This window comes from Mustela erminea, chromosome 19 (genome assembly GCF_009829155.1).
Source record: "Mustela erminea isolate mMusErm1 chromosome 19, mMusErm1.Pri, whole genome shotgun sequence".
NCBI lineage: Eukaryota > Metazoa > Chordata > Mammalia > Carnivora > Mustelidae > Mustela > Mustela erminea.
Window position 1 is genome coordinate 44,312,040 of NC_045632.1, and position 15,160 is coordinate 44,327,199.

General features: G+C 41.3%; 1 protein-coding gene, 1 long non-coding RNA gene and 1 other non-coding gene across 7 annotated transcripts in view; 2 read left to right on the forward strand and 1 right to left on the reverse strand.

Moving 5' to 3' along the window:
* Window positions 1–222: 222 nt before the first annotated feature.
* LOC116579228 lies at window positions 223–6,577 on the reverse strand. Its single transcript, XR_004281178.1, has 3 exons — window positions 6,489–6,577; window positions 4,156–4,263; window positions 223–446 (listed from the first exon to the last, which is right to left on the reverse strand). It is a non-coding gene; the product is annotated as an uncharacterized LOC116579228 (long non-coding RNA).
* A 93-nt stretch (window positions 6,578–6,670) lies between these two features.
* The window catches only part of LOC116579227 (cytochrome b5 type B), a 36,248-nt gene continuing 27,758 nt past the window's right edge, over window positions 6,671–15,160 (forward strand). Inside the window, exon 1 of one of the 5 annotated variants that reach the window (XM_032324279.1) lies at window positions 6,671–6,954. In XM_032324279.1, the coding sequence (XP_032180170.1) occupies window positions 6,793–6,954 (162 nt within the window). In that variant the 5' untranslated portion in view covers window positions 6,671–6,792. The remainder of the gene's footprint in view (window positions 6,955–15,160) is intronic. The other 4 variants (XM_032324282.1, XM_032324280.1, XM_032324277.1 and 1 more) reach the window with 4 other exon arrangements.
* LOC116580377 lies at window positions 13,176–13,290 on the forward strand. Its single transcript, XR_004281630.1, has one exon. It is a non-coding gene; the product is annotated as a small nucleolar RNA SNORA17 (small nucleolar RNA).

Below are 15,160 nucleotides of genomic sequence, written 5' to 3' on the forward strand. Positions count from 1 at the left end.
CATTCCTGGAACAGGAAAGGGGAACCCTCCCCCAACAAAAAGGTGTGAGAACACAGGAGGTGTGTTTGATGTCTGCAAAAAACTAGACAGAATCCTTGTTTCTTGCTTTATTCTCATGGAGCATGCACAGTGTTTTCCTTGACTGTTTCCTGTTCCAATTCCACTATTTATCCAAAAACAGTAGAATGAGCTTACAAGGTAAATAACGACTTCCCTAGAGCAGATTCTCACACACTGATCCCACTGTTAGCTGAGATAAATTTCAGAGCATGCTCCTGGAGAGCCTGAGAGGAGATTTTCTAATACATAAAAACAGCAATAGTAAAATGTTAATTAAAAAAATGTTTTATATAGTGGGACGTCTGGCTGGCTCAGTCGGTGGTAGAGCATGCAACTCTTGATCTCAGGGTTGTGAGTTCACACCTCACATTGGGCATGGACACTACCTAAAAAAAAGAAAAAAAGAGTTTTGTATGGTAGGTGCCATCTTCCTTTTAATAAGTTTCTTTAAGAGGTGGGTCTCATTTATAGCATCTAGAAATAGTAACTCCAAAATATCGATCATATACTGAGGACTGTCTGTGGCAGGCACTGTGTTGAGTTTTGTTTAATACTCATATTGACACAGTACTTAGCTGTAGTTACTCAGTAAATATTTGTCAAAAAGCTTGGAAAAAACTGTCAAAGCATTCCAGAATAGAAAATTACAGCCAATATTCCTCATGAATATAGATACAAAGATCTTTTTAAAAAACACTAGCAAATTAAATACAACAATATATAAAAAAGGCTACATCATAACTAAGTGGAGTTTATTCCAGGAATGCAAAGATGGTTATGTTTTTGAAAAACATTCGAGATAATTCACCATATTATCAGGATAAAAATCGTATGGTCATCCCAAAGGATGAAAAAATATTTGACAGGATTCAATATATATATTTTTTTTTTTTAGATTTTAAGGATTAAATATCCTTTTATGATTTAAAAAAAAAAAAAAGGAAACTGGGAATATAGGGGAATTCTGCTTTGTATCTGATAAAGGGAATCAACTGAAAAAAATCTACAGACAACATCTTATTTATGTTATGCCCGAGTTTTCAGTTTTCACGTCTGCGAGACCACCAAGGAGCCAAGTACCGATGCAATCACTCGAGGGTTTACTTGACAAGCTTAAGCTTGGGCCCAAGTACACCCAACACAGTGGAGTACGGACTTTGACCCTGAGGTGACAGGCTTAAGCTTGGGCCTAAGTATACCCTAGGCAGTGGAGTAGGGACTTGGACCCCGAACCAGATTACAGTCAGAGTTTTTAAAGGCAGAGTAGGTGTGGACTTGGTGGTGGGTGAGGACAAAGGGGATGATGTTAGTCTCTAAGGAATTTTGGAAGCAAGGTCTCCAGGACCACGAGGGGCTAGCTATTGTTGGGAGAAAGGTTATTTATTGCCAGTAATAAAGATCTTCTCATGATACCCTTTAGATGTATATTAGTGGGTCATATGCTTGGGAATGATTGCTGACACTATCTTGGAGGTTTAGAGATAAAGTTTCACACTTCCCCTATCAACTGTTGAGGTTTAGAAGAAATTTAACTTTATTTCCATTTCCTTCTGCCTCAGTCTCCTTCAGTTTTATGGTGGGGAGGGCGACTTTAGGGCTTGGGGAACTGAGTTATTTGCCCCTGGAAACTGGGCTATTGTTAAATCTCTAGGACATCTGTAAACCAAGGGAGAACCCTGTCTTGCAGGATTGTGATCTCTGCAAGTTAACTATTTGTTTTTCTTTTAGGACAGCCAGGGGTGGCTGAGGAATGTCACACATACTACCAAGGGAAGGGAGCGGGTAGAGAGGGGGTGCAAGGTGCTAGCTTTTGCTTTGCCAAGATGGCTGTACTTATGTCAGGACTAGACTCGAGGTGGGTACAGCCTTGTTTTTCTTGGCCTCCACAATTTATTTAGTTTTTATTTATTTATTTGCCAGAGAGAGCACAAGTAGGGGGAGTGGCAGACAGAGGGAGAGGCAGGCAGAAGGAGAAGCAGGACCCCCACTGAGCAAGAGCCCAATGCAGGACTCAGTCTCAGGACCCTGGGATCATGACCCTAGCTGAAGGCAAATGCTTAACCGACTGACCCACCAAGGCTCCCCTTTAGACTGAACTTTTTTTTTTTTAAAGATGCTGCATTCTTTTTTTTTTTTTTTTTTTAAGATTTTACTTATTTATTTGACACAGAGAGAGCAATCACAAGTAGGCAGAGCAGCAGGAAGAGAGAAGGGGAAGCAGGCTCCCCACTGAGCAGAGAGCCCTGTGTGGGGCTTAATCCCAGGACCCTGAGATCATGACCTGAGCTGAAGGCAGAGGCTTTAACCCACTGAGCCACCCAGGCACCCCAATCAGACTGAATCTGATTCAGGAAAAGATGGTGGCCTAAATGTACTGATTATTAAATTCATATTCACAATTATCACACATTAGCCAGAAAGTCTAGCTTGAAGTCCCCATCTCTGCCACTCAAAAAACTTGGTTAATATTAGGTAGTTTTCTTGATCTCCTTTTTTTCCAAGTCACACATAATTGTACCAATACCATTTGATGAAAACATAATTCCCCAATGAATTATATTTATGTTTTTCTTGAAAATGGATTATCCATATCAATGCGGGTCTTTTCTGAACTTTCTATTCTGTTCCAGTGATTTGTCTATTTTTTTTTTTAAGATTTTATTTATTTATTTGGGGCACCTGGGGTTATGTAAGAGTATGTTCTCATTCTTAGGAGATACATAATTATTTGGGTAAAGGGTCATGATGTCTGCAACGTGTTCTGAAATGGTTGAACATTATTCACAACAATAGCAATAATAAATAGAAATCAAATATGGAAAGATTCACAGTTTGTAAATCTAAGTTAAAAGGATATGGGAGTTCATTGTATTATTCTTTCTTTCTTTTTTTTTTTTTTTAAAGATTTTATTTATTTATTTGACAGACAGAGATGACAAGTAGTCAGAGAGGCAGGCAGAGAGAGAGGAAGGCCCTGCCGAGCAGAGAGCCGATATGGGACTTGATCCCAGGACCCCAGTATCATGCCCTGAGCCAAAGGCAGAGGCTTTAATCCACTGAACCACCCAGGCACCCTGTATTATTCTTTCAATGTACCTGTTTGAAATTCTAAAAAAAGGAATTTAAATATTACTTAAAAAACCACTTTAATGTGATCCTAATTCCACTTGCCAGGATGATGACATATTCAGTCTTAATCATTTATGGGAGCAGTTCCTGTCCTCCTCAGGAGTTTTACATAGTTCAAAACACTCAGGAAGGGCTCTCCAGCCTTTAGGCCACATTGCTCACTTCCCAAAAGATCTTTTGTAGAGCTGACAGCCTCTGCACCGGTCTGCTAGCTGGGAGTCCTGGCCCAGAAGGTCCCATCTCCCTGCCTACATTATGTAGCCCTTCCCCTCTGAAGAGATACTTGGCTCTACTTTTGCCTATACTGCTCCCCTCTTTCCCCGACTCCATCCCTTTGAGGAAACTTGTGGGTTTTATGTTACTGTTACGGAAGGAATCCCAAACAACTTTTCTCTTCCCAGTCTCTGAAAACCTGCTTTTGGTATTATGGTACTCCCAATATATTTCTCTAACCCTTCCCTTTGTTGACAAGTTCTTTTATACTACAATCTTAGAGTCTTTAAAAACACGATTGGGCCCAGTTTCCGAAAGGTGGAGATAGTAAAGGAAATGCTGTGTAACTTTACTAATTTATTGCATGTGAGATAAAGACATATATGCTTCAGAAAACATTCAGGGTTTCCCGAAGTTATACACAAATCACTTGCATCAGTCATCACAGATACTTGCTGAAAATGTTCGTTTCTGCTTCTTTTACATCCAGACCCACTGGGCCTACATTTCTGGAGGTGGGGCTGGGGATCTGCATGTTTGTTTTTTTTAATTGTGTTAAAACAATGTTTTATTATTTCTCACAATTCTGTGGGTTGATTGGGCAGTTCTGCTGAGTAAGCCTGGGCTCCCTGAGTGTTCACACTGAGCTGACAAGTGGATGAAGGGGTGGGCTCAGCTGAGAGTTTAAATGGCTGGTCTTTAATCCCAGGCTTATTTCCAGCATCTTGATCTCATTCGGGGGAAGGTTCTTACCTGTGAAGATGAAACTTCACAACTTGCGCAGCATCACTTCTGCCACAATCAGTTGGTCAGAGTAAGTAATGAGACAAGCCAAGATTTTGAGATGAAGAAGAGACTCCCCTGTTTGGACAAGAAGCAATCTGTACTTTTAAAGATCTTTATTTATTTGAGAGGGAGAGAGAGAGAGAGAGAGGAGAGAGAGAGATCACAAGCCGGGGGGGGGTGGTGCGAGGGAGAGGGAGAAGCACCAACTGCCGCCACACATACATCCCTGCACCTCCCCAGACAACACCCTGGGATCATGACCTGAGCCAAAGGCAGCTGCTTAACTAATTGAGCCACCTAAGCAGCCCAGAATCTGTATGTATGTATATATGTATGTAAAGATTTATTTATTTATTTAAAGATTTTTATTTTTATTTTTTAATTTTTTTTACTTATTTATTTGACAGGGAGAGAGATCACAAGTAGGCAGAGAGGCAGGCAGAGAGAGGGGGAAGCAGGCTCCCGGCTGAGCAGAGAGCCGAAAGCAGGGCTTGATCCCAAGACCTTGAGATCATGACCTGAGCCGAAGGCAGAGGCTTAACCCAGTAAGCCACCCAGGCGCCCAAGATTTTATTAATTTATTTGACAGAGAGAGACACAGGGATAGAAGGAACACAGGGGCAGAAGGAGAGGGAGAAGCAGGTTTCCCGTTGAGCAGGGAGCCCGATGCTGGGCTTGATCCCAGGACCCTGGGATGATGACTTGAGCTGAAGGCAGTTGTTTAACCACTGAGCCACACAGGCGCCCCTAGAGTCTGTATTTTTTTTAGAGTTTGTATTTCTAAAACAGCCTCCTCAGGTGCACACTGGGGTTAATTGTGAATTATTCATTTAACGAGTATGCTTTCAGAGCTGTGTCCCATTACATTTGGAACAAATCTCTATTTCTAGAATTTAAATGTATATGTATGTAAACGTTTTTGGTTTAGAAGGCTTCTTTCTTTCTTTCTTTCTTTCTTTTAAGATTTGATTTATTTGAGAGAGACAGAGGGAGGGGGAGGGGAGAGGCAAAAGCAAGCTCCCCATTGAGCAGGGAGCTCCGTGTGGGGCTTGATCCCAGGACCCTGAGATCATGACCTGAGCTGAAGGCAGACAGAGGTGCCCTCAGAACGTTTATTTATGTTACTTTTCTATCACCAAGCCTACCACAGTACTTGTGACATAGGAAATGTTCAGTAAATATCTCTGAAATGAATTTAAGTCTTTGAATCTAGTTTGTGGAAAATCCTAAGAATCATATGGGATTTCTCTCATATTTTTCAGTCTCAATTGGGAGGTAAGATATGGAAACTTAAGATTTACAGATACAGGGGGTTTCCTGAAATAGTAATATGCTTAGGTGCTGTAGGGGATGGGACCATGGAGGCTGGAATGCCAGCAGAGTTTTTGAAAAAGAATTTCAGGATGAGCTTGAAAGTGAGTAGGCACTGGAAGGAAGAGTTGGTGTACTTGGTATGATCACAGAAGTGGTTTTATTAACAGCAGGTTTAGGAGTCAGTGGCTAGTACACAAGTCTTATAAAAGGAATGGTGGAAAATATTAGTAAAAGGGGTTGATGATGGATTGTGGAGCGTCTGGGAGAGTGACAGTATGAAAAGGGCATTACATGTCAATTTGTCAGTTGTAATGGCAGTTAAAAATGAGGAGCTTACAACACTGCATATCAACCAAGTTTGGAATCCCTAAATGCTGGGATCCCTAGATGGGAATAGTTGAGGTGAATTTTATTTTAGAACACTAAGAAACGAAAATAGCATAGCTCTGTTCTGATCACCAAATAATTCGTTCAAAAATCAGATCCCCCTTTCCCGACTTTGAGATATAACTGAATCAGATTCTAAGTAGTGGCAAAAACTTGGGAAAACTACCTGTCAATGGCCTAGGCGAATTACGACCCTGCCCCCCCTTTGTCATTCGTGCCTGATTACTGTGTGCCTAGCGCTGTGGAGATACACGTTCTCATTTAATTGATCAAACAAGGTTATCTGGCCCATTATACTGGTGAGGAAAATGAGACTTAGACGTTTGAGTCGTCCGGTCACAGCCTGAAGGTTGCAAAAAAAAAAAAAAAAAAAAGATGTAAACCCGGGCTCGAATACGGGCTGCACGGGAGGTGGGGGAAAGAAGCTTCGCGCGGAGAGGTCACGGCGAAGGGAAGGGAAAAGAAGGGAAACGGGAAAATGGAGACTCGGCCCTCACTTCCAGGACTCCGCAGGCCGCTACACTAAGTAAAAGGGAAACCTCTCTTGTGTAACCGCTGTCAACCGGTCTCCATTAGGCCTTTTTCCAAAATCACGGTACCTGGTTGGTGAGATTGGAGGGATAGACGATCCTGATTGGTTAGTTGGACCTCGAACCAGGCCTACGCCCCAAGGATTGGGCGGAAAGGGGGGGGCGGGACTTAAATCTGAATCCGTTATTTCATTGGTAAAAAGAAAAACGAACCAGGAACTACTCGGAAGCGTGATTGGCGGTTGCCAGGATCCCTCCGACGACCGTAAGGGCCTTAGTTACGGAAGCCGGGGAGGACTGAACAGTAGGTGCACCTCGAGGAAGTTAACCTCGGAAACCCGGTTAGTGGTGGAGAAGAGCTAATTCAGGCCCAATGGCGACAGTGGAAGCAAGCGACAGCGATGGGAAAAGGCAAGGGGTCGAGAACTCCGTTACCTATTATCGATTGGAGGAAGTGGCGAAGCGCAACTCCATGAAGGAGATCTGGCTGGTGATCCACGGGCGAGTCTACGATATCACCCGTTTCCTCAACGAGGTGGGGCCCGGGAGGTGGGCGGCCCTTGGGAGCTGCACGGGTGAGGGGTGGTCCGGACCGGAAAAGTGGCAGGGTGTGTGTAGGAGGGAAGTGAAGCCCGTCTGAGGGCGATAAGGCGAACGGAAGGGACCACAGCTCCCCTAGACGGGAACAGAGGGGCCTTAGTTCTGCATGCATTTCTAACCAGCACTAAATTCTGGAGCCTTCAATAATGTCATGTATTGCATCTCTTAAATACTTAACTGTTCGCCAGGTCAAACTTTGAAGCCATCATTAAGACGTCATTATCCCCATTTTACAGAAAGGGAAACTGAGCCTCAGGGACTGAGGACTCTCAAGGTCACACGCTTAACAGCCTATAACCATTCCACTCTTATGTTTCAAGGGCTCTGAACCTGTGCTCTTCCCACTGCGCCCTCTGAAGTAATTAATTTCAGGTTTTCCTGAGAAGAAACAGATTTTTTACCCTCTGATTATGCTACCTTTATTTTCTATTAATTTGAGTTGACCTTGAGGCCAGAAGGTCATGAGTTAACTTTTATAGTCCTTGACTCACCCTCTTTGTTAAATCTTCAAACCTGTTGCATTAGATCTCATTGTGAAAGTTCTTGAGACCATGGTGCAATTGAGTGTTGTTATTTATTTTTTTTTTAATTTAAGGAAACAGGATAGACTTTTGTCTAAACATATTGAGGTGTACTTTACATGCAGAAATTGTGCCCAATTAAAATGTACAGTTTAGTGAGTTTTGACAGATGTATTCATCCACATAATCACACTCCCTTTTAAGACAGGATTTCCATCACCCTAAAAAGTTCCCTCTTGCTCCTTGACAGACAGTCCACAAACCCCAATCCATGAGACTTTGAGGTATTTATGTATATACACATATTAACACATATATTTTTTTGGTGTGTATCATTTTGAGTAATAAAATCTTGGGGTGAATTCCTTGGAAATTCCTGCACAGTATAACCTTGTAACTGAGAAAAACTTAATTTTTGTTAGTTCTTTCCGTGAATCAAATATAGTAGTAAAATATTTTTTATATATTCAGATTCATAAATCTATAAAAAAATGTTGAAATGTAAAGTTTCCCAAAAGGACATTGTTTTTAATAAACCTTAATGGCCAGTAAATTAACATCTTAGAATTTAGTAACTTGTATTTGAATGGGGTATGGCCTTTTATGCTTTTAAAGGGTACTTTAAAAAGTACTTTCTCATTATTTCATCCATGGATAACTAGTTGAGAGTGACTTGGGTGTAGTGATCCTTATGTTGGAGGACAAGGGAGGCCGGAGTGGCTGGGTAGTAGGAGAGGAGGTGAACATGATTAGGTGAGGGCAGATCCAGTACCGCTTTGCAGGTTGTAGGAAGGATTTTGACTTTGTGTGGGCTAGGAATGAACCCACACTGGAGTAGGGGAGTGTCGTGATGTGGCTTCATGGTTTAATGGTATCACTCTGACTGATTTAGAAGACTGGAGAAGGGCAAAGAGAATTGAGGAGCCCAAGTAGGAGGCTGTTGTAGATTGGGTCAGAGGTGGCGGTGGCTTGGACCAGGCTGGTGGCAATGAGGGGTGGTGAGAGCTCTCAGATTTTGGATGTGTGGGGTTTTTGTTGTTGTTGCTATTGTTTTTTAAGGTTTGCTTATTTTGTCAGGGTGGGGGTGGGAACGGCAGGGGGAGCAGGCAAGAGAGTCGTAAGCAGAGCATGATGTGGGATTCCATCTCTGAAATCACAACATGAGCCAAAACCAAGAGTTTGTCCCTTAACTAGCTGTCCCCCCCAGGTGCCCCTGGATGTGTTGTGATGGTAGAGGCAATTGGATTTAATGATGCATTAGATTTGAAGAGTGAGAGAAGTCGTCAAAAATGGCACCAAGGTTTTTGGCCTGTAGGTCAGGAAGAGTAGAATTGGTATTAGATGAGATGGGAGACCTCTGCCAGTTCTCATTCTTTCTTTACAATCTGAAATCACTTTGGGGTTCATCCTTAGAAAGGGGTTCCTAATCTGAAAAATCCTGTGTCTGTAGGTTGCCTTTTTTTTTTTTTTTATGAATGTGGTTATGATATTATTCAGGAGTTTGAGTATGATAATTTTGAATTGGTAAGGTAATTGGATTACTTTTCCCCTAACATTAATTTTGCATTTTTGAATTAGTAGTACTGGTTTAATTTATTGAAATCGTGAATGATAAACCAAACCTTGCAGCAGTATACATCATTCATCATTGTCTTTGCACTTTTAGTAATATAGAAAGAGCACCTAAAAATGGTTATGCTGTCTATGACACTGACTAGAAGATAACAAAGTACAGCTCCCTTAGCAAGGGTAGGTATGATTTTATGAACCTTTGTTTCAGTTAATATTCTAATTTTCTTACTGTGTATCACAAGTCAGAGAAGTTTGGAAGCCATTATCTTATGTATAAATAACCGTTTCTAAAAAGAATAACTTAAATACCACATTGCGATATTTTAAAGTTTTCTAGGTTTTTAAAAAAAATTTTTTTTAAATTAACATATAATGTATTATTAGCTCCAGGGGTACTGTGAATCAGGCTTACACACTTCCCCAGCATTCACCATAGCACATACCCTCCCCCAACATCCATAACCCAATTCTGGGTATTTTTTAAGTGGCTATGGGCATAAGTGGGAATATTACTATAAGGCTTGCCTCACAAATGAGATAGCATTCAACAGGTGTTCCTTAGCTGTTACCAGGTGCAATGGTAGTAGGCCCTGGTGGCAAATAAAAATATGGTCCTGTCCTCTTGAGCCTGCTCTTTGAGGAAAGACCATAGAAAACAGAAGTAGAAAGATGCTCAATGAAGGTGCTTTCTGCAAAGGAAGCAAATAGGAATTGAGAAAGAAAAATCAGTGTTTAATTTTTTTTTATTAAGTAAAATTCTACTCCCAGTCTGGGGCTTGATCTCACAACCCTGAGATCAAGAGTCGCATGCTGTACCAACTGAGCCAGCCAGGCATTCCAGAAGACTTACTTTATTAAAAGTGATCTGGGGGCGCCTGGGTGGCTCAGTGGGTTAAAGCCTCTGCCTTTGGCTCGGGTCATGATCCCAGGGTCCTGGGATCGAGCCCCGCATTGGGCTCTATGCTTGGCAAGGAGCCTGCTTCCTCCTCTCTCTGCCTATAAATAAATAAAATCTTAAAAAAAAAAAAAAGTGTGATCTGGAAAGCTGTGGGGTGACTTTTAATAGAGCTGAGGTGAAGAAGCTGGCTTCATGAAGAGAAAAGTACATTCTGAGGCATTTGCAGAGTGAAGCAAGAGTTTGGCCCATCAGTTGGACTGAAAGCAGCTGTGGCAGTGGTATAGCCAGTGAAGATCCAAGAATGGCAAGAGAGCTTGGTGGGACCCAGGTCAGGCAAGGGAGGGTAGGTAGTATGGATTTGATCCTAAATGTATTGGAAAACCATTGAAGCCTAAGATGGAAGTGACATTGAAGCACTTTGCTTTTCCAGTAGATTATTTTCGGCTAGGAGTCAAGAATAGGTTGGAGGGAAGATCGATACAGAATGGAAGAAAGTAAAACTCTTATCTATCCCAAGGATTTGTTTGAATCTTTCTGTATCTTTCGTGTATATACCAGTATACAAATGTGTACAAATAAATACGGAAAAAGAATTGTTGTATTTCTTTTTTTTTTAAGTTTTTTTGTTGTTGTTTTGTTTTGTTTTGTTTTTAGTAATCACAATATGAGGCTTGAACTTTCAATGCAGATCAAGAGTTGTAGGCTCCTCTGACTGAGCCAGTGAGGGACACCAATCATAGTATTCCTTAATTGAATTATAGTATCTATTCATTGATTTGTTTTAGTAGTACAAATAGTGTTCACTGGTACTTACTATTCTGAGTGTTTTACCTGTAATTTTTCTTTTAACTTCTAACAGCCCATTCCTTTACTTTTTAAGATTTATTTTTTGACTTCGGGGTGGGGTGCAGTGGGAGAGGGGAGAGAATCTCAAGCAGATTTCCCATCTTGGGTATTGATCCCAAGACCCTGAGATCGTGACCTGAGCTAAAATCAAGAGGCAACCCACTGAGCTACCCAGATGTCCCTATTTCTAACACTGTAGAACAACGGTTCCACTTTTTTGTGTCTAGTGCCTTCGGCATCACGTATCTTAGATTTATCTTTGTTTTTTCCTGTGTATCAGCAGTTTATACACCCAGCGGTATGTGGTTTTCCAGTTCTCCCCACCCTCCTTGACACACAGTGTTGGTCATTGTTCTTTGAACCAATCTAAAGGGTATGTGCTGTGCTGGCATATAATTTATGGTTTTAATTTACATATCCTTGATGACGAATGATAACTGGGTATCATCATGGTATGATTGGCCATTTGTATGGATTTACGTGAAGTGTCTGTTTTATTTTGGCCATTTATAATTGAATTGTTTTCTTGAATATATTCAAGGATATATTCTTGAATATATTCTTCATATATTCTATTTTTATTTATTTATTTATTTATTTTTATTTTTTAAAGATTTTATTTATCTACTTGACAGACAGAGACCACAAGTAGGCAGAGAGGCAGCCAGGGAGAAGGAAGCAGGCTCCCCACTGAGCAGAGAGCCGGATGTGGGGCTCGATCCCAGGACCCTGGGATCATGACCTGAGACGAAGGCAGAGGCTTTAACCCACTGAGCCACCCGGGTGCCCCTTTTCATATATTCTAGATGCAGTTCCTTGAAGATGCAGTTGACCCATGAATGGCAGGTTTGAACTGCACAGGTCCATTTACACATGGATTTTTTTTTTTCCAACATAGTATTTTTTCTTCCTTATGATCTTCTTACCTTTTTCTTAAGTAGGCTCCATGCCCAATGTGGAACTCATGATCCTGAGATCAAGACTCAAATGTTCTACCAACTGACCCAGCCAGGCACCCCATGATCTTCTTAATAACATTTTCTTTTCTCTAGCTTACTTCATTCTAAGAACATGTGTAATACATGTAACATGTAAAATATATGTTAATTGACTATTTTATTGGTAAGGCTTCTGGTAAGCAGGACACTAATAGTAGTTAGGTATTTGGTGAGTCCAAAAATATATACAGATATTCAGCTGTGTGTAGAGAGGATGGGGTTCAATAGCACTCCAATCCCCACATAACTTAAGGGTCAACCTTATATGTATCGTGATTTTTTTCTCCCAGTCTTTTGCCTTTTCATTTTCTTAATAGTGATTTGTTTTTAGATTTTTTATATTGGGCGCCTGGGTAGTTTGTTTGGTTAACTGTCTGCCTTCGGCTCAGTTAGTGATCGCAGGGTCCTGGGATCCAGTCCCAAGTTGGGTTCCCTGCTCGGCAGGGACTCTGCTTCTCCCTCTGCCCTCCTTCCACTTGTTCCTCAATCTCTCTCTCTCCACATAAATAAAAATCTTTTTAAAAATTTTTATTATGTAGGGAGAGAGAGAGCATGCTCATGAATGGGGGAAGTGGCAGAGGGAGAGAGAATCCCAGGCACACTGTCCTGAGCCCAGAGCCTGAGTCAGGGCTCAGTCCTCTGACCTAAGATCAGTACCTGAGCCTAAATCATGAGTTGGCCACTTACCTGATACCCACACAGGAGCCACACTTAGTGGTGTATTTTAAAGAAAATTTGGGAGACGCCTGGGTGGCTCAGTTGGTGAAGCGTGGGCCTTCTGGTCGGGTCATGATCCTGGGGTCCTGGGATCGAGTCCCGCATCAGGCTCCCTGCTTACCGGGGAGCCTGCTTGTTCCTCTGCCTGCCATTTTCCTGCTTGTGCTCTCTTTCTCCTCTCTGGCAAATAAATCTTAAAATGAAATTTTAAAAATATATATAAAGAAAATCTGGTTCCTCGTATAGATGAAATATAATTGTAATGTCTGGGTACTGGCTTTGGGGTCCAAATATCTGGTTCAGTTTACTGTTCCACCACCTAGTAGTTGTATAATCTTGGGCAAATAGCTCTGTCAGGGCCTTTCCCATCTATAAAATAGAGATACTTGTATGTACTCCACAGAGTTGTTACGACAGTTGATATAAATAATGCATATAAAGTCTTGTGGTATCTGGCATAAAGAGCTCAGTAAGTGTTAGGGGCCACTGAATGTTTGATGAAGTTATTTTTATTAGTAATAAAACTTACTTGTTCCCTGTAGCATCTTTTGAGTGCTTAAGTGACAGGTGCTCTGAAGATGTAAAGGTGAATTGGATGTCTTGGGCTTGTGAGGGAGAATGAGCTCTGTTCACAAGTCATTATCATGCAAGAAAGAACACAGGCTGTGTTTGATATCAGGGTACTGACGGTACCCCTGAAATCTTCAGAGCCTGACTAATAACAGTTCTTACTCATTTCTCTAAGGCTGGTGAAAAGAAAGTATAATTTGATTGTCATCTAGCTTGTGAAATTAACAAATCTATAGGAAGAATACTTTTTTAAATAAAGATTTTATTTATTTATTTTAGAGAGATTGCCAGTACAAGCAGGGGGAGGGGCAGAGGGAGCAGGGAACCCAACACAGGGTTCCATCCCAGGGCCCCAGGATCATGAACTGAGCAAAAGGCAGATGCTTAACCAACTGAGCCACCCAGGAGCCCCAAGAATACTTTCTTTTCTTGAGTAGTTGTAAGTGGTTAGTCCTAGGGAAAGCTAGAAATAAAATGAGGGAAAATGTAACCTCCAGTACTGTCTGGGTGAGATCCTCTGATGACCAAATCGACTTTCATTTATTTGTTTTGCATTTGGGCATGAGATGGGGTTGGGGGCGGCGAATGGGACAGAAGGAGGGCAGACTGAGCTCTCTCTGTAGATCTCACTATGTTCCAAGCATACTGTGTTCTAGAATACAGCCATGAAAAAATCAACCACGGTCGATGTTCTAATGGAGCTTATAGTCTAGCAGGTTAATGTCTAATAAATAATGACGGTTGTCATAAATGAATACTATGAAGGTACCTAAGGAATTGTGAAAATCTATGGTAGTGGGATTTAATCTGGTGGGGATAAGTTATGATTGGACCTGAAGACCTGAGATTTCATCCCTGGGCAGGGACGTCTGACTGCCCAGGTTACGCCCTTTTCTGGCAGCGCTCATGTTAGCCTCTCCTAGATGACACCACTACTTTACTGGGCTCTTAAAGCGAATGCGAATGAAAACGTGTGGACCCCCATGGTTTCCTCCTGTTCACCACTCAGGTCTGTCATCTTTCTCTGCCCTGTCAGACTGTTGTTTCGAAAGTAGTTTTGCCCTGTCCAGAATTTTAATCTCTGTATCTCATTTTGATGAGATATTCTGCCTGTCTGTTAGGGTAGCGGTTCTTCTCATCACCCAGCTTAATTTTGCAGCTTCCAAATCTGGATGTTTCTAGATCTTATTTTCTAAGCCTAGTGGTCTTTAGCATATCCTTATTGCTGCATTTTTATTACATCATTATGGGATTTCCACTCTTAGAGAATTTGTGTAATTTTTTCCCATTATGATTTTTATTCCCTGTCCTTTGCATTCTCTTCTTTTCTGCCCTCTGACCCCTATCCTTTGCATAAAATTAGTAATCTGAAAGTATATTTTCTGTTAGTAATTTGCCCTCTTTCTTTACTGTATTAAAACACAATTTTCTTCTTTTCTTTTTTTTTTTCCAAAAAATTTGTAAAAGATTTTATTTATTTATTTGACAGACAGAGATCACAAGTAGGCAGAGAGGCAGGCACAGAGAGAGAGAGAGGAGAAAGCAGGCTCTCTGCTGAGCAGAGAGCCCGATGCGGGCGGGGCTGGGATCAAGCCCTGAGCCGAAGGCAGAGGCTTTAACCCACTGAGCCACCCAGGCACCCCTCTTCTTCTTTTCAATAATACTTAGTAAATGAACTTAAGAAAGAACCAAAAGGCTTCCTCCCTACCACATAGGCTTTGGACAGATGAACTGTCTGAAATCCTTCACTAGGGGACATCACAAAATTTCCTTTGTATCTTTGAAGTATTTCACTTGATTATTGCTGGACTGAGAGAGAAATGAATGGATCACAGTCATTGTTTTGTCCCTTTTAAAAGTTTAGATTTTGGTTGTAGTGTCATTTATTTAAAACATTTTCTTTGTAACATTGTGTAACTACTTACATAATAAAAGCTAGGACAAGGTCCATTAGTCTTAAAACATAAAGGCTATCCAAGTCAAAATAAATTTTTGGTAAATTCATACGAGATTTAAAAG